The 20,041-nt window shown below is 38.2% G+C and overlaps 1 protein-coding gene across 1 annotated transcript in view; it reads right to left on the minus strand.

Annotated features, from left to right (window-relative positions):
* The window catches only part of LOC131976080 (protein MTSS 1-like), a 66,376-nt gene that overhangs the window by 34,250 nt on the left and 12,085 nt on the right, over nucleotides 1–20,041 (minus strand). The window contains exon 4 of the mRNA XM_059338975.1: nucleotides 9,233–9,316. Within this exon, the coding sequence (XP_059194958.1) occupies nucleotides 9,233–9,316 (84 nt within the window). The remainder of the gene's footprint in view (nucleotides 1–9,232; nucleotides 9,317–20,041) is intronic.

Consider the following 20,041-nt stretch of genomic DNA (forward strand, 5'->3'; position numbering starts at 1 on the left):
AAACCATTCTTTGAGGCTGTAGGGGGCACAATCTTAAGACTACAAACACTGATATATGAAACTAGAAGACCTAAGGAATCCTTAACAACTAATATATTAATGGGAAGGGGCTTAGAAACAGGCTAGGCTAGTTTTGGCAGGTAAAAAACTAGCATGGCCATTTTGAAAGGGACTGTTGGCCTCTGAATCTGAATGAACATGGGCTCTGTGGGTATTCATTGGTCTCCCTTTGTGGTAATCCTATGCAGTTTAGGGCAAAAAACATGCAGTTTTTTGAATGCAGTATAAAATACAAAAATGGCTCTACTTGGGTATCAGAGGGTTACGTTGAGTGTTGTTGTCATAATAGTGGGTTTTTTTTAAATTAATTTTACATTTTGTTATACTGTGAATGCCTCTAAATTGCAGACTTTTATGGGGTTATCTCAATTAACTTTGTGTTTAAGATATCCATGTTGTAGCATTATCTGGTTTTATAGTAACATACATAGTCTTAATTCCAGTGTTAAAAAGATCTAAAATATTTATATCAGTTCAAATGTACTGACATTAATCAAAGAATGGCATCAAAAGAACCAGTCCTGAATTTACAAGATGAGCATTGGGACATTTATAAGAAAATGTACACAAATGTTCATACAGGAGATTATAAAAGTACATATGCACCAACAAGGACTGTTAAATTCTAATCATTTTACATTTTAACAGCCCTTCATCTAGCACTGTATTCACTGACAACAGGCATAAGGGAAAGACAAGAGAAGAGGATCATTAGCCTATTATTTAAACTCATAATGCTGTTGGTCAGTGGTTTGCATATTAGTCAAACAAGGCACCAAAACAACTGCAGGCGGACGTCTTTATTAAAACAGTGAATGACACATGTATAGCCAAATGTAAATATTCATCAACACAGGCATTTGGACAACATTGTGGCAGATTGTTACTGACTGCAAAATCGTTACTGACTCGACAAAGAGTCACAATCTTTATTCTTAAAGAGAACCAATAGAGGCTCACTGTAAACTGTAGTTGTGTCAGTGTGCCACTGCAATGCAGTGGAATGCATCCTGAATAGTAATGCACAGACACCCCTTACCCTTCTCTCCTTTACATTGCTCTCCTCCCCTGAAGGCTGTCTCTTCCCCAATCTCTCCTCTCTCCTCCTTGTGTGCTTCTATTTTGCCTCCCTTTCCACCCTGATTGTGTTTCCCCTGTTTCTTTCTGCTTGCCCTCCAAGTTTCCCCTGCTCTTCTCATCCCAACCCTTCTTTAGTCCTTCTTCCTACTCACTTGTTCCATTTTCACTACCTTCCTGCACTCCTCCACTCTATTCTGTCAACTCAACTTCAGTGTGGAAAGTGCAAGCAGCGTGAAGATTCATTACAGCGACAGATGAGTGATGTATAGTGATTTAAAGATGTAGTGCTTTCAGAGAAACCAAACAGATTTGGACTGATGTACTCTAAACAGAGCTGAGGCTAGAAACAGTAAGTGTGTCAGTGTGCCACAGTAGAGCTGCAGCCTTAATGCTAATGAGTGTTGTACAAAATTTCAGCTACTTTACAATGTTGACACAATGAAATATTTTTTCTCTATTTTGCAATAAGCAGAGTGTGAGAGAGGTGATATGGAGAGAAAGGAGAACATAAAAAGGTCTATATGTTGATGTTTTATTAAGATAAAGGGAAGAAGAGAGAGGGGGTATAAATGACAAAGAGGAGTAATTTGAGAGTGACAGTATGTCACCTTTGTGTGGTTCTGCAGTGTGGATGCTAACGAGGTCCCGAGGCCACAGATAAACAAGAAAAGATAGCTGACAAATGCACCCGTTGCTCTCTGTGTTTCCCTCTTTCTCATTTGGATGCATACCGAACTACTGTATCTCTACATCCCTCCTCTGTCATTCTCCCCCTCTTTCACCGCTCCTGTTTCACAGCACTGTGGTATGAATGTATACTAAAGCAATGGATGGGAACCAATTAAGATAACAACAATGCATTGCTCTCGTCTACAAAATGCCACCATCCTTTTTCCTGTCACACTCTGTTGTGCGCTGTGCGAGTTATTTCCCCATCTTGTACTTTTGCTGCACATATTTGGTCCTTATTCACAGGAAAAAGATGATTTCATTTGTCCAATACATTCTCATTTAAACTGTCAACATTCAGCTTCTAACTTCTCTCAGTGGAACAATGACACAGGGAATAAATCCAACACATCTTGGGGTGCCTATATCCACATTTTTTACAAATAATTTATCTTTTAGATGGTTTTATGTCTACAATTGGACCGCTGCCATTCTATGATTGTAGTTTAACACATTTTGTCACAGCTGTTTCATTAAAATAGATTTATAGAGAAGTTTAGGTGAAAGATCTACTGAGATCTACAGTATGGGTCACATTATCTCTGCATGAAGCAAATGAATGAGTACAGGAGAAAAGTAGCAGGGTGGTCTCTCAACAGAAATCCCAAGCTAGCAAATAGTCTCCAGGCAGACTTGATATGCTAATTTATGCCAACTGGCTTACTGTACTCTTACAGTGCTATGTCATAACTGCACATGTTGGATTCAGCTGAAGATTGCAATGCAAATGTAGGTCATGGAGGGAATTTCAACCCCCTCTCTCCCCTTTATTCTACTGTTTTATTCTTTTTAAGCTGTTCGCTCTCTGATCTAGTTGTTCCCCATTATACGCTCCAATCTTTCTCTGTTAAGTTTTCTTTTCTCTCTTTCTGGTTTCCTTCTGTACTGGCTTATTCCTCTGCTCCCACCCCTTCGTCTCGGATGTCTATGTGAATGTAGTGCCATAATGTTAACATGGTGCCTGAGTTAATCCAACCGTAAGCAGTTGGCCAGTTCAATGGACGGTCAAAGTCAAGACAGGAATAAATGCTCAAAGAGAAGTGGAGAATGTCCCATGGGAAAGTACATGTTGGTAATATATGGAATGCCATACAAGTGAAATACTAAATAAATACATACATTTATAAATACAGTATGCCTATGTAAATGAGTATATAGATATATGTAAATATAGGTGTAACGAGTCACTGTTGTTAATTGTATCTTGCATTAAAAACTTTTTTATTTGTGCTACAGCCAATGGACTTTTGGACAACATGAATCAGCACAGGTGCCATTAGGTTTCTACCTCATGAGCATTCAAGCCATCAAATAGAGGTTGAACAAATAACCTCTAAAAGCTTCAGTTGATGTAATAAAGCTTGCAAAGTGGTGCTTCATTCACTGATAGCCAGTGTCTGCATATAACAGCATGTAGCAGCTCAACAGCAGCTATAGGTCTGGCATGCAGAATCTAACCATTAAAGCCCCCAACAAGGGGGTTTAAGCTTGTCATAAGATGACCAGGGAGAGGGAGAGAGAGAGAGAGAGAGAGAGAGAGAGAGAGAGAGAGAGAGAGAGAGAGAGAGAGAGAGAGAGAGAGAGAGAGAGAGAGAGACGAGAGAGAGAGACGAGAGAGAGAGAGAGAGAGAGAGAGAATAGATTACCCTAGAGCCCACTCTTGCTCTTTTCTGGGCTATGGTGCCCCACTTTCTCTCTAATCTTCCTTTCTGGTCTGACACACATTACACAGACAGACAGAAAGGATTTACTCGGATCTCGACCAATGAACTAAATTCATTGCTTTTTTTGGGTTCGAGGGTTGGCATTCTTATTTGGGGTATGCAGAACTGAGAAGCACTGGCAACCTAAAACACCATAAATCTCCATAAAAATCCAAAAATCCAATTGTCATTTTTAAATGTATTGGACAAATGAGACACTGCTTGGTCAGAAGCATCATGTCAGCATATGGTGAGAACGTGCAAAACATCAGATGTTAAAGTTAATCATTTGCAGTGAAGAGGGCAGGGGTTCATATTCCCACTGCAATAACTGAACGCAATAAATACTGAATAAACTGAAGTCTGAGTCATGGGATCACTCTGAGTCACGTTCTGCTTTTATGCAAGACTAAAGTCACGGCCAAGTTACTTTCATTAGTCATACATTCAGTTTAAATTGCGAAGCTTACACTGTCAGCGTGGCAGAATCAGGTTTTTGATGCAAATGTCACCTACACAGGTCTCAACACCACTGTGGAATAAAACTAATATAACGTTTAAAAATGTCAGCAATAGGAAAATTTTGTTACAACATGTATGTGTAATTCATGCAGTGAAAAAACTGGTAATTCAAGTAAAAAGGGTAGAGAGGGTATAATTAAAACATACAAAGAATTAAGACCTTTAGACACATGCTCTTTTAAAAAGCTCTTGCAAGAGCTTCAGTGCTCAATACTTTATGTCAATAACCCATTTGAGGGATTATTCAATAGGTTTACGTGGGAGCAACATTTGTGAGGTTATTTCAACAGAACTCATTACAGTTATTGTATGGGTGTGCTCAAGGAGCGGCACTGTATTATTCCCATTTGCGTAAAAGCCCAAGGGCAATGTGTGAAATGTTTCATTGAAGAATAACAATATACAAGATTCATTCAGATGTATAATATTCAACCACTTTTCTACACAAGACTAGGAAAAATACTGCACAAAAATTGCTGTTACAGAATTGTCTGTTCATCAGCACATACTGATGCATAGACAATGTGCATTTACATTGCCAATCTGAATCTAAATGTAGTATACTAAATAGTATACAATATACACTACTGGTCAAAAGTTTAGAACACACCAAGTTTTCCAGAATTTAATTGAAAATTATGCAGTTTAATGTCTCAGTGTACTCTGAAATTAATGCACATTTGCAACATTTAAAATTCTTTATTGAGCATGATAGTGTTTTGAAAGTAAAAAGATTCAAAATCACATTTTATGTTGGAGTAAAGGACAAAAAAAGACACAAAATTACCAAAAAAAGACACAAAATGACAAAAAAAAGACACCAAAAGACACAAAATGACTAAAAAAAGACACAAAATGACCAAAAAAATACACAAAATGACTTACAAAGACATGAAAAGAATTCAATAGCCCAAGACTCCATAGAGTTAAGTTGGTAACTCATTTCTTGTTCCCTGAAAAAAGGCCTACTTGTAGAATTCTGTACATTATTTTTAAGTTTTGGTTAAGCTTACCTTTTTTTATTTACCTCTGGCAGTTCACCACTTACCTTTGTACCCTTTCAAGCTGTTCATTTGACTTGAACTGCTTGAATTTCAATAAAAAACTGGAAAAATTGGGGTGTTCTAAAACTTTTGACCGGTAGTGTATATAAATGCAATTTACCATTTAGGCCACTATTGTCAAAATCCAAACAAGACAACACCTTCTACACTGATGCTCAGTCAAGAACAGTATATAACACTGTTGATTAGTAACACACAATATGGTAATCTTATCAACAATTCCACTGGAGTAACACGTTTTTCTCTAACAAAGTTAGAAACAAGACACAAGCTTTTTGTGTAATGAACAGACACATGAAATCAATGGAGATCAGGCCTAACTTAGTTGCCACTTACTTTTACAGTTTAGCTTTTCACCTTCTGCACTTAGTATGTGGCTGTGCCTGTGACCTTCCCTGTAGGGAGAGAGCCTGGGAGGCCTCCAGTCTGGGAGATACTGGTGATAATTTAAACCAGACACACACTAAAGAGACTCAACTGTTTGTCAGTACAGCACAACATGGCCTTGTTTGCAATAATGACCACCAGATTACATCTACTATGTGTGTGTCTGAGCCTTTGAATGCATATAGTATATGTGTGCATGTGTGTGATTGTGTATGTGTAAGAGCCCTCTATTCTGTCAAATAGTTAGTGAGGGGACATTCTCCAACCCCAATGTCACCCCACATCCATTTAGCCGCCCCCACACACACATATAGGCACTCTCCACACAAACACATCATTCATTCAGAGTGGTTTATGAAGTGTCTATGGGACGAAGGGGACAATCCAGACACTGAAAGCTCACTGAGTCAACCCGCTCACTGAGTATCTTGAATGGACTGAACATAACCATTACTTATCCCTCTATCAGCCAATACAATGGCAGTATTATCTCAAACACTTAATGATAAACTCATACCTATTAGATCTATTTAAAGAATGGCATGTGACATGCTTGTTCAGCACATTTTACAACACATTCACTGAAAACATTATTTTCCAGAACTCAAAAAAATCGTAAGCTATAAGACACATTTCCTGCACAGTAGAAGGTTCCTTATTCTTAAAGAATAAAGTTTTCGAGTGACTTGGGGCGACCGAATGAAGTAACACATCCAAGTTCACCTTCAGAGGTCACGCTGCAGCAGATGGCCCACCTGCCCACTTACACAGAAACAAGCTGATGGTATCCCACTGTGCAGCCATGTTTCTATCCGTGAGTGTTTATGCAAATCTATAGCCAACTGTTGCACTCTATAGCAGCTATTCTCAACCTTGGGGTTGGGGCCCCAATTGGGGTGTTTTTGGTCACTTAATGTCTTTTTTTTGGTCATTTTCTGTCTTTTTTTGATCATTTTGTGGTCAATTTGTGTCTTTTTTTGGTCATTTTTTTTTTTTTTTATATCATTTTGTGGTCAATTTTGTGACTTTTTTGGTCATTTTGTGTCTTTTTTAGGTCATTTTGTGTCTTTTTTTAGTCATTTTGTGTCTTTTTTGGTCATTTTGTGTCTTTTTTGATCATTTTGTGGTCAATTTGTGTCTTTTTTTGGTCATTTTGTTTATTTTTGGGTGATCTGAACTGTGCGTGTGAGATTCTGTTCAGTGAGCGGGGGTCGCGGACAACATGCATGTTAAATTGGGGGTCACGACTCAAAAAGGTTGAGAACTACTGCTCTATAGAGTCTATACTAAAGTATGACACATCAAATACTGAAAATATGAGCACACACACACCTTTATCACTGTAACTTTCCATCACAACCATGCTCTTACTCTCCTCTGACTCTTTCTCTTAACAACCTCACCAGCTTTTCTCTCTGTCCTTGAGGAGATTCAACTGAGCAGGAAGTTCTTGGTGATAAAAAGATAATGGTTTGGTGTCACTGTCACAGAGCGGCTGTGTGTGCACCTGGCCTCAACAGCCGGGACACCAACGGGAGGTAAGGGTGTAGATATAGAGGAAAGGAGGACATGGAGAAAAAAAGCAACTTAAATAAGAAAAAAATGAAGGTGAAAAAGACAGAAGGAAGAGAGAGGAAAGCAGACAAGCAACCTTATGTGACTTTGCTTCCTGGGAAAGTAATCAAATATGTATCAAAGGGAAATGGGAAACAAGTAACATGTCATCATTTTGTCTACACTGCAGGGCCTGCTTATAAAGTCTTTGTCAAAATAGAAATCAGTGCATTTACAGCCAATATGTCACACACAATGTTGTCATTAGGCCGGATTAATCTTCCTCTGAGTCATGACATTATTTGGGCTTTAACCAAGGCCTTGGGAGAGCAGTGCTCTGAGTGGAAGCTTAACCATTGAAATCCAGAGTGAGTTTATATGTGCGTGTGTGGAGGTGGAGAACAAAAGCAGACTGTGTTGGGTCACAGCCTGCTGCTGGGATGTGGTCTTGTGTTAATGTGCTCAATGGTAACTTTTACAGCCAGAGACACCTAAAATTAGCACACGCAGTCACAACACATAGACTTGTGACAAAAAAAGACACACATAGGCCAGTGCTTCAAGGTAAACAAATTAGCACACACGCACACACACAAACACACACACGACACTTGTGTTTGATGGAAACTCGTGTCCAGACTAGCTGGGTTGCCCTCATTTTCTCAGGAACACAAAAATAAGCAGACAGAAGAGATTTTATCTGCGCAGGGCTTTTTTTCTATTACTTTCTATAAGAGGTGAACATAAAGGAAACGTCAACAAACGAGAAGAAATAATTAAAATAAAAAATTACTGTGTTAAAAGGAACGCAAAAACAACATGAACTTTCTTTACTGTTGTATTTCTTTACTGTTGTATTTGTCATGGACAGTGACAAAAAAGGTTTAGGAAGGTCACCAATGCCAGGTTTTTGCATTAACCCATTGAAGCCTAAAATGCCTGTAAAAACTGCCTGTAAAACCTCTGGGCGATTTTAAAATAAGCCCCTAAAACCTGAAGTTTTTCTGGAAATTCAACAGAAGTGTCAATGCTTCTACTAAATAATAGATTTTTTTTTTAGAAATGAAATTCAAAAAGTATTTGAGAGCTTATACAAATACTACAAAACCACGTATCCGCTTTCCAGGCTTCAATGGGTTAATCAAGGTTTTTATTTTTTTTACTAAGGCCAAATGCAAATGAGACAACAGAAGCCAGGAAATGCAAGTCTGCCAATCCATTTTTTTTCCACCAGAAAGGAGTATCAACACATTAACTTGAATGAATGAATAAATGCCTATCAAACCACCTCAGAAAATCATTAGTCTGAAGTTCATTTGCCAAAGAATTGTCTAGTCTTGAATTTGGCTTTGCATGCATGTCAGCTGTTCCAAATCCAGAGCTCACTGGTCTAACCGGGTTTCTGTTTAAACAAAAACAGAGTAAGCAGCGCTAACACCCACAAACACTTGTGTGGACACACATTGCATGCACGCATAGTCAAGTGCTCAGAGGACTCTCAGATTTTTTTCTGGGTCAAACACACTCGAAGGTCTCTCTCTCTCTCTCTCTCTCTCTCTCTCTCAGACAGGGTGCCTTGGGACTTATTTTTTCCCCCACACAGAAAAACATATACTCCCTACAGTTGTCACTTAACTCCTTGACAAGAGCTCTTTGGAGCATAACTCTGAATTTGCCATGTCAATGGGCAGATGTTTGTATTAAAGCAGATGGCTGTGGCTTCATTTTTCAAAGACGTGTCCTTGTATTTTTTCTGTTAATGTGTTTTATTGAGCAAACTAAATGGCAAGGCAAGTGAGTCTAACGTGAGCTGTGACAAAGGAGTTTGGCCTATAAATTCTCAAACATAAAAAAAGAGCAGCACTAAATCAGCCTGAGGAATCTATTGTGTGTGAGCCTGAGAGGGTCAGAGATCCTTTCATGCATTTTAGTTTATATGACTGAATCTCTACTTATGCTGCATGCGTGCCTGCGCAAACAAGGGTGTGCAAGCTTGAATTAGTCTGTGAGTGTATACGTGACTATGTGTATTTGACCCATTAAGTGGTTTAATTGCTGGTTCCAGTGATCTGTAAGATTCCCAGGATGGGGTCAGGGTGAACAGAAGAGAACAGAGGGCGAATTGAGAGGCACGGAGCTCCTCCCGGGGATGGGATCTAGGACTGGGCTGGACAGAGGACAGGAAATGTACACGGCCAGGCTGGTCTTGGACTGAAACTGGAATAGAGGACAGAGCCCTGTCAGAGAGGGCATTGAGACAGTGGGTTAGTCCGGGATCTAAGGTTGCCCTGTGACAGAGGCCAAGCCATGAACTGAGAGGGGCAAAGAGGCAAATGCCTGATTTTTTTCTTCTCGTGGTGCTGTATGGGGGTCTGTCCACGACAAAGCACACAGAGCCTGCTTAGAGAAATGAGCAAAAAGAGCTCCGTGCATTCCATTGACCATGACAATGGTCAATCTAGCTGGATTATCAAGGGTTACTGTGAGCAGCTCAAACAGAAAAGCATATGACAAAACCACACTGTGAAACCCAATGTTGCTTTTTTGTTATTATAACAAAATTTTCCTTTTCAATACAACAAGATTTGTGCAAAAAGTCATTTGAACCTAAAATATTGACTCAAATAGCAAGATTCATTTGAGGTAACTCCTTTGCCTTTGCTGTCTTGACATAAAATTATTTCACAGCATTGACACTCAAATATTTAAGGTGAAACAACAAGTGGGTTTTACAGTGCAGAGTGACAGGATCACTCGTTTAACTAAAACAGACTGGATGTGTGCTAGTTCACCGTAATTATATGACCTGGCATTGCTCAGTCAAAGGGGATGAGAAAGAGGGAACAGAGGCCTCATTGAGAAAGCAACCAGGGCATTCATATGCACACACTCACACAAGAATATGTGTAGCATGTGCTTGTACACACATGCACCGACAAGCTCAAATCCCTGCACACACATGACAGTCGACACACTCAATCTACAGAATCAAGTTCATATATATATACGGATTACTAACCCTTCTATCTACCATTTAGACTTTATGGATCCACTGTTTCACATCCACACTTGATGAACTTAACTAACCTCAATTTTTGCCATTCATGCTGTCGCTGTGACTTAGCTTTTAAACATTCTCAAAGCATCGACTCTAGCGAGTGAAAAGTAAAAAAGAGTGATAACACATGAGTATGTTATCTATGCCTTTAATAGTGGCAGGCATAGATAACAGAAAACATTTGTCACAGCTTCTAGCCTGCATTAACAGAGGCACCAAGTGCATTACCAGATGACTGGAAATAACAGAAGGTAAATCTTTAGAGACATCTGGGGTTTACAGCCCCACTTACCCTGAATATCAACACAGCATGAACAGCAATTTATACAGCATACATATAATCTGCTACTATGGAATTTGTCACTAGTTTAAGGTTATTTTAAAATATATATTTTTTTAAATACACTGCAAAATGAAGACCATACACACCTCTAAATTGGAAGTTATTTTCGTGTGTTGAACTCATTGTAGGCACACGAGGGCCTCAGTGGAACTAAGCTATTCCATAAGGAGGAGCGGCATTGATGTTAATGGGAAAGGTTATACAATGGGTTGCAGCTAGGCAGAGTATAGAGGTCAGAAAGATAGAGCACAGCTACTTTGTAAGCTGGAAAATATGGAGCAATGAGAAAACTTGGCAAGGGCATCTCAATCTGTGTACCAGTATGGTAAAATCAGCACTGGGTTCATTTACTGGATCGATGACTTTACTTCCATTACACTTTATTACGCTTTGAATGTGAGAAGATTATAGCTCAATTTCTACTGTAGAGTTTGATCTGGGATTTAGCATTGTACTTTAGCAAACCTTAAGCATTTCAATTCCATAACCGCCATCCTCTGCCTCTCCATGTCTACTGGGAGACAAATCATTAAAGTTTCATAAAGGCTGCAGCTTACTAAGACATACTGGGCTGCTTCCAGTCAACATACCAGTCAGCTTTATGTATTTGTGGATGCTCTGCTACTGTCTTTCTGTAATAAATTCAAAACACAATGAGATAAGAGCGACAGAAGAGTGATAAAGAACAGAAAGTATTGTTATTGTAACAACAGGATTCAGTTAACAACAATAGCCGACATTCTTCCAGACAGACAGGATGTGTGTAAGAACTGGTTTATCATATTCATAAAGACGTAACAATACTGCAGCACATGTTCATCAGTATAATTACATGTCTGGCTTGTAAACCTAGAATAAGAGAGGTTTATGTTGATCATACAGTGGGCTTTTACTGTAGATAGTAGGTAAAGGCCAAATGGATGCACTAGAACAGCTTACTTTGAAAGAAGAATTTATTATTCAACTGTGGGTTACACAATTGTCAAGGCAAAACCAAAAGCACTGTTTATTGTTAATGTAAGGAACAAGGGAAGCTGACTGCACACAAGTTTAAAACAATAAGCTGTTGAACAGAAACTGTTGTATGTGACGCAATGTTCTGTTTATTATTCATTCTTGCTCAAAACAATCGCAATAACTGGATAGGCGACTGGAGGATTCAAGTAATTATCAGCTATAAAAACATGTTTGTACAACTAAATAATCTTTTAAGGTCCAAATGGATGAAACAGGTTTCTACATGCTAGCTCTGTAGCAGGTGTCTATTTCATCTCGACGGAGGCAGACGTGTCCAAACAGACTCAACACCAGAGCTGCTGACAGAGCCACTGGGATTAATTTATACGCACACACAACCGCACTCATAGACACCTTGTGACATACTAACATATATTAATACACACTCACACACTCTACATGCACAGACAGTGTCCTGACAGCTGCCCACCAACATGCGACACAGGCATGGTTATTTTTATAGCTGTGAACAAACTATTATGCTACGTGTGGTGGGAGAAATCCAGATTTTTGAACATGCAAAAAGCAAGAATGGCAGTCTTTAAGTCCAGACTCTGGGACTTAAACATTGGTCAACAGAAGCCTTCAAACAAGTCAGCTGATGATGTCCAAAGACTGGTAAACCTGCTCAATGTAAACCTAGTGATATGGTTAGAATGCTAAACCAATAGTAGTAATAGTGTAGTAATCTCAACAAACAAATTCTACATATGAATGCAGGATCCGTATGTAACCGCATTTTGGTGTTTGCACTCTAGTTTTCATTTGTAGTCTGAGTTGTTTAGACCAATCACGTTGGATCAGGCTTTAAATGGATGAAGGTAAACAGACAAAGAGACAGAATGCATTGGTGGAAATGCAATCTAGGAACCTGTTGTTCCTAGATTGCCCCGTTATTGACCCGTTATTGTCTGATGACAATTCAGCTTAGGAAACCTTCACAAAAATGACTACTACTTAGATGTTACATGACACCAGCAAACATGACACACATGTTTTGGTCCTGTCCCCGTCTGCAAGTTTATTGGACAGCTATTTTTAAACATCTTGCAGAAGCACTAAATATTAAGTTGACACCTTGTGCAGAATTGGCCATCTTTGGAGTATTATCAGACCCTCAAACAGTTAGGAAGAAGTTTAAGGATAGTATCGCCTTTGCATCTTTATTGGCACGTAGAAGAATTTTGTTGGATTGGAAGTCGCCATTGGCCCCCAAAGCTACCCTTTGGCTTAAGGACCTCATGCTGTATTTAGACCTGGAGAAAATTAAATATAATCTGAGGGGAACGCCTGAAAAATTTGTTTCTGTTTGGGGCTGTATGATTAGTCACATAGCTAAATTGAAGACACTACAGGATAAATAAATGCTCACCCCTGACAATTAACCTCTCACCATATTTAATTTCTCTCTCTGCCTCATTTCAACCCATGGACAATGCTGTATCTCTGTATGTTGTTGGTTTTCATGTACTCATTTATTTTTCTATCTGCTCATGGTAAAAAAGAAGGATGTGTATTATTTAAGAAATAAATATATAAGAAAAAAAAAATATAAGAAGAATATAAGAAAAAAAGTCTGTATTTCTCACTGTATGTACTTTTGCCTGTCGAATGAATAAAAACATTTATAAAAAAAAAAATTAAAAAAAATGACTACTACTAGTCAAACCAATTGTCTAAAGGCTCCAAGACCGATAGTCCAGTAACCTAAGGACTAGGTCATAGCTTCAACTACACCAGCCCTTAAGAAATATACTCTGATACATTTCATGCCTGTTTTTAATTCTTGGAAAGGGTCAAACTTGCATTACGGTGTTATTTTTAACATCTGCTCTCCCTGTCTGCCCTGCTGTACAGAATGACCTCATCTCCCTTTGCAGCCTGGTTGCCGTCAGCTGTTTCACCGCAGCTGACTCGAAAGAAATCTCACTACTCACCCACTCCGTCACTCTCACACTCACTTGCTGAATGGAATACCACTAAGAGGTAGCACTGGTATACTGTATGGACACAAAAGACAGTCCACACATACACACAAGCTAAAAAAAGAAAAGAAAAAGATGCATACACATGCAGGCACACAGAAACAGACACAAACCTATTGTGCACAGAGGGAAACTATGACGAAAGAATAATTTGATACAAAACAGAGGGGAAGAGGGGATCTACATGGAAAATGGAATGGCGCTTGATGAAACAAGAGAAAGGATTATTCTCTGTTCTCTCTTTATCTGTCTTTCTTCATGGATTCAATAGGGCTTTGTCTCATTCTTCACCAATGACCAGTGCAGTTTCAAGTTTTCAGAGGGAGAAAATATGGTTCAGCTAGCAGCCAAAAACAGAGATTTTTTTTGAAAGATCGCAAACTACCAAGTCGTGTTACAAAGCTTTGGATAAGGCGTTATGCACTTATTGATTGCTTAAGTGACTTACATGTCCTTTTGATAGATTTTCAGTATTTAACAAAAAAATCTTGATAACCTTTGAGTATAAGACCTCTAAGTCCTTTGGAGTGATGGTTATGTCGCATTCTCTTCTAACAGAAGAAGAAGAAGAAGAAGAAGAAGAAGAAGAAGAAGAAGAAGAAGAAGAAGAAGAAGAAGAAGAAGAAGAAGAAGAAGAAGAAGAAGAAGAAGAAGAAGAAGAAGAAGAAGAAGAAGAAGAAGAAGAAGAAGAAGAAGAAGAAGAAGAAGAAGAAGATTACTTTATTAATCCCACAATGGGGAAATTCAACCTCTGCATTTAACCTATCCTTTTAACCCAAAAGTTGTACCCTCCTTGGATTTACAGGTACATCTTCAGATCAACTGTTAAGTTACCTAGTATGGGTGGCAGAAATAATTGGATCCTAAATACATCATGATTCTCTCTTAAACAAATGAGCACTGATGCAAAAGACTACTTCATTGCAATCCAGAAGGCTCTGCACAGGTGGCTACTTTTAAATACTGCAGTGAAGTCACATTTTGGGGGAGGTGACAATGAGGCAGGGAGATTATTGATAGAATGTGATGTGAATCAATGTGAGCCATTCTGCTCATTTAACTCAATTAGTTTAACCAAGATAAATTAAATAATCACAACAAGTGCACTCTTCTCTACTTATAAAAGCTTTATTGTGTGCGCCACTTACCAAAATGTGAAAGCAACAATAGTTTTGTGATTAAATCATAGCGTCTTAGTTTGAAAGCTAATTGAACAGGGAGATAACTAAATATTCACTTCCTTATTGCCTGGAGCATCACATTTTTCCTTTCAGCAAAGTCCCAGACACCTCTTGGGAACAGCTTGTTTGTCGTTCCATGTGGCCTGATGTGCACTGCTATCACGTCAAACCAACAACATGTTTAATCATTAATGTTTAATCATATGACTTTAAATCAAATAGAGCCATTATATCTATTAGAGCAAACACTGTCACAACGCTTCAAGGCAGAGGGAACTTTGTGGGTACGTGCTCTGGTGTGTTTGTGCCAACAGATCATGGTTCTTATGTAATGTTTTCAACTTTGTGGGCAGGTTCAAGGTTAGAAAATAGATAGAAGTGAGAGAAAGAAACAGGGACAGAGTAAAGGCAAAGACAGACTTGTGAAAGACTAAATATACACTGCAAAAAAGCCAACTTGTATTTTTTGGCCTAAAACAGTGATTTAAGTTGGTAAAACTTGGAAATATAAATTATTGACATTTAGGGCAATAATGTAAGTTAGCACAACAAAGGAAGCCAGTTGTCTGCTCAAAAACAAGTTGGTGAGTTGTTGTTACTTATATCTTTAAGTTGGGGTTCACAACAAGGGACAATAGTTCTGCTAACTCTTATTTCTTTGTTGTGAAATTTGGTCATTAGCGAAAGCTAGCGGCTAACTGATGCTAGAGGCTAACTGATGCTAGCGCGCTGCTTGTTACAGCTACAAGAGTAGCCATTAGCGTATCAATGCTAACTCAAAATTGTGGTCGCAACATAAGCTGACATTTCATAGCGCCGTTACAATCGTGCCAATTCAGCACATTGCAGAAGTTAGCAGAAGTAAGGATTAAAAGTTATTACAATGTAAAATTATAAATTAGTATAACATACAGTTGAGTTGACAAAAATCTGAATTCAGAGTTGAGCAAAAACTAAAAAAAAAACTTAAAATATTTAGTTTAATTGTCCAACTTAAAATTTTATCGAAGTTTGTTGCCTTGAAATTTTGAGTTCACCCAACTTTTCTTTTTTTGCAGTGTATAAGAATAAACCAAAAAAAAAAAATCAATTTTATATTCAGCTGTTCAGCTAAAAAGTGAAAGGATCAGTGTGAAGATAACATGCAAATTTTCAACACTCTTGGCCTAATCTTCTGTCACAAGAATTGCTACAGGCAAGACAACTTTGAACAAGTCTAAAAATTCAACAAACTCCCATCATGGGATAGAAAGAAAGTTATAATTTTGGGAAGCTTTTTGTTGTTGATATGCCACAGTGACACACAACATCAAGCTTATAAACTAAATACATTATTTTCCAAACAAGACCTCTCGCTTTCTAGTCTTCCAAGAATACTTTACAATAAGTTTCTGACATCAGTGCTGGTTTCTCAGCTTCACAGCACAAACATTACTCAGAGGCTTGGTGCTGACATATCTTGTGAAGTTTCTTAAATGATTAACCGGTGTTGAAAGTGTGCTCAGGTCACTTTTGAGAAACTCACTGTTGACAGACAAAGCAAGACAACCTGTTTCAGACCATGCTGAAGAACATGTCTGATCCGTTTTGAAAATACACAGGGAAGCCAAAGCTAAGCTGTCCATATTCAGCACCTACGACTAAATCAAACAAAGCTGCAAAGACAAAAGAGGGAGGCGGAAAACAAACAACTGGAAGAATAAATGACCACAGGGATGTGACTGGGAAGGACAGGGAAAGTGCAAATGTTCAGGGAAATCAAATATATGTAAATGTACAGTAAACCCAGGCATTCTAGGAATAAACCTGGGAAAAAAAACATGCAAACACACTGAGCAAAAGCTTAAAACACAGCTGGAAAACAAGTTGAAACGAGAGGCAATGGGGAGATCCCGAAGCACTCTTCAATGTACTTGATCAGACGGAGACAACAAAGCAAAGTGAGCCCTTTGTGTGTGGAGAAAGTCCAAATCCGAGCAGACCACAACAGAGCAAAGTGAAACAGGTGGTTCAAGCTAATCCTCTATCTGTGTGTGTGGCTGTGAATGTACTGTACATGGCTTCGAATGGACATATGTAGTGTACGAGCATCTCTGATTATGTTTGTTAAACTCTCTGTTCATTACATATACACATACTGTATGTATGTGTATGTGTTCTACAAAAACAAGCAGATCCAGTCTGCTGTGTCTGTGTTCACTGTCCGCTTCAATGGACTCGGAATAATAGAGCACAACAGAGGGAAAGAAAGGCTTTGTCTGGAAACTTAAGTCTTTCTTTCATTCAAACTTTCTCCACTTGGCATTCCAGTTATTTAATTTCACTCAACTGTAAACTAGTAAGCTGGACTTTACCTTTACAATTCCTGACAATAAAAAGAAGTATTTGCACTGATCGTTTATTTTGGTAATACGCATTCATTCTTGGATCATAATCCTCATCTCTTTTCTAAACCTAACAATGCTCTAATTGGGCATATTCAACCTGGTCCATTTAATGCAAGCATTGACCCTGCGTCCTCAACTTTGCAGTATTTTTCTCCTCTCTTCATCTTTATGACCATCTGGTTTTCATACATTTGTTGGAATAAATCAGATTGCAGAAACACAAACAGCATGCAACAGCTGATAATTATATGATGCTACAGACTTTCGCTGGACTGTTTCCAAAACTCAGTTGAAGCTTTTTACTACATAGTGATTAGCACATGGAAGAAGCATTTACTGATGTTTACACTGAAAGATTGCGGCCCAAAACCAATGGGTTCTAAACCAAACAACTATATCTATATTGCTGATACAGGTTTTTCAATTAATTTGGTCCAATGCATCAGTCAGCTTCACACGAATCAACAGACATGAACTTACAATAACCACAATATCAAAGATGTAACCGAGACATGTTTGAATGTAACTTAAACAGCTGCTGAGCAGGCAGGAAGGAGAGCAACTCCAACAGGCTGTCAACACACATGATGACATTGCGTGTGTACTGTATAACAGTGGAACTAATTATAGTCATATGCATAAAGCAGTGAATAGGCCAGAGTTGTTATAATCAAAGATATTTATAAATCCAAAGAAAAATCTTGGGGAAAAGGTCCGCTTCAGAGAATAAGGTGTTTTCCTGTTAGTGTCTATTAATAGCCTGAACTTCATCAAATCAGTGAGGAATTTCATTAGAGTTGTTTGAAAAGCTTGAACCAACCTTTGTAGTGATTTTTCAACATATTGTGAAGTTTTTGAAACCAGTCAAGTCAAGTCAAAGTTTATTTATAGAGCACATTTAAAAACAACATCAGTTGACCAAAGTGCTGTACAGTTATTAAAATAGAATAAATCATACACAACTGGGTATAAATAAAAACAATAAAAACAATAAAATACTAAAAACAGTAAAAACAATAGAATAAAATAGTAATAAAAACTCAATCCAAAACAGAGATAGAGATACAAAAGACAAATAAAAGGGTAAAAAGGTAAAAAAGAAAGCCAAGGATTCTTGCCTAGCTGGGACTGTACGCCAAGGAGAATAAATAGGTTTTTAATAATGTTTTAAAGTGCAGTGAGGAAAATAACTTTTTTGTATGCGTTTGTGCCTGAGCAAAAGCGTAACAATTCTGATACAACATACACTGATAGCTTGGATTACAAATGGAAAAAAAACTCTCTATTCAGTTGGTATCAGGACTGTAAATGTATTCAAAAAGAGTGGAAACATCTTATGCACTGTTGATGTGAAGACATATGTGTCAAATTAATGTCTTGTTCAGGGTTATTTATGTCATAATTGCGAAAGAAAGTTTAATCAGTAGCAATCATGTTCAGGTTTTTTATACACTGGGAACTGATTGAACTGAAAATGGACTGCTCCTTAAATGGAAATGTTATTTTTAAAAATTCCTTATGAAGTGTTTTTTATGCACATTTCACATATAGGTTAAATATTTCAACGCACATGTGAACACCGCATTGCAATCCAAGGTTCATGTTTTGCAAAGACGACCCGCTTCTGGTGATGTCTTTTTCAATCTTGTGATCACGCTGCTTCACTGATAACACTGATAAAAGAGCCTCAGAGTAGCTTTCATCTAAACACTATAAACATAACTGCTGTCACATATCACTGTCTGCAGAGTCTACTGATCAACCCTCCAGTTTTTACAAGCTATCATCACTACAAATATCAGCAAGACTTTACAGTGCAGCCGCTTACAAAGGCGGCCGAAATCCTTGTTCTCCTGATTAAGAGATGAATTAACCTTTAACACACACTGTCAAGTCTCTGCTTACTTTTATGTTTGTGCGCCTTTATTGTTATTATTATAATTATAGAAGAAGAACATAAACAGTTGGCGGTTTCTTTGTTGTGGTGGTAGCGAGAAGGCGGGCTGTTTCTTTTCTACCTTTTTTTTTTTTTACTTCTTTACAACACACACACACACACACACACACACACACACACACACACACACACACCTGTGATCCACAAATGCCTGGAGACACCTAGCAGGACAAGAAGATGGAAAAAGATAGAAAGAAGAAGTCATGTATGTATAAACCAACATGGTCTCACAGGAATCTGTGAAATAGCCACGGATTTGCTTAACTCAAAATCCGTGGAATAACCACGGAATCACTCAAATTTCCGTGAAACTGACACAGATTTCGCTACAATGCAAGTTAATGACATATCCCGTGGCTATTCCAACATACAAAGTGATTATGTACACTCACTGAGTGAATATTTAGAAAATAAAACATATATTTCTCGCTAGAAATGTGATCAAAATCCATTTTTATGCAGAAACTAAGTCAAAATATTGATTTTTTTCACTAAAAATGAGAGAACTGTCCGCCATGTTTGTGACTTGGAACAAACCAATAGGAAAAAATATCCATGGAATAGCCACGGGATATGACTGTCATTAACTTGCATTGTTGCAAAATCCGTGTCAGTTTCACGGAAATTTGAGTGATTCCGTGGCTATTCCACGGATTTTGAGTTAAGCAAATCCGTGGCTATTTCACGGATTCCTGTGAGACCAGGTTCGTATAAAGAGGCCTCAGCAGCCTCACAAAATGAAGTGTATCATATCTGATCTAGACACAAACTGTGCAGATGCTCTTCAACATCAAAGCTACAGTAGCGAGCACATACACAAAGACACACACGGGCAATGATGTCTTGAAAAAATATACTCTTCTGCTTTGTAGATGAACAATACGGTAAACTGATATCTTCACAGAGTAGAGATGGCAACCCCAAAGGCAAAGGCCCAACACATGTGCACAACTGTTTTGTACATACAGTAGATTCCAACAGAGCAGTTTGGTTTAGTGACAAATGAGTCCTTAG

The sequence above is a fragment of the Centropristis striata genome, chromosome 8 (assembly GCF_030273125.1).
Source record: "Centropristis striata isolate RG_2023a ecotype Rhode Island chromosome 8, C.striata_1.0, whole genome shotgun sequence".
NCBI lineage: Eukaryota > Metazoa > Chordata > Actinopteri > Perciformes > Serranidae > Centropristis > Centropristis striata.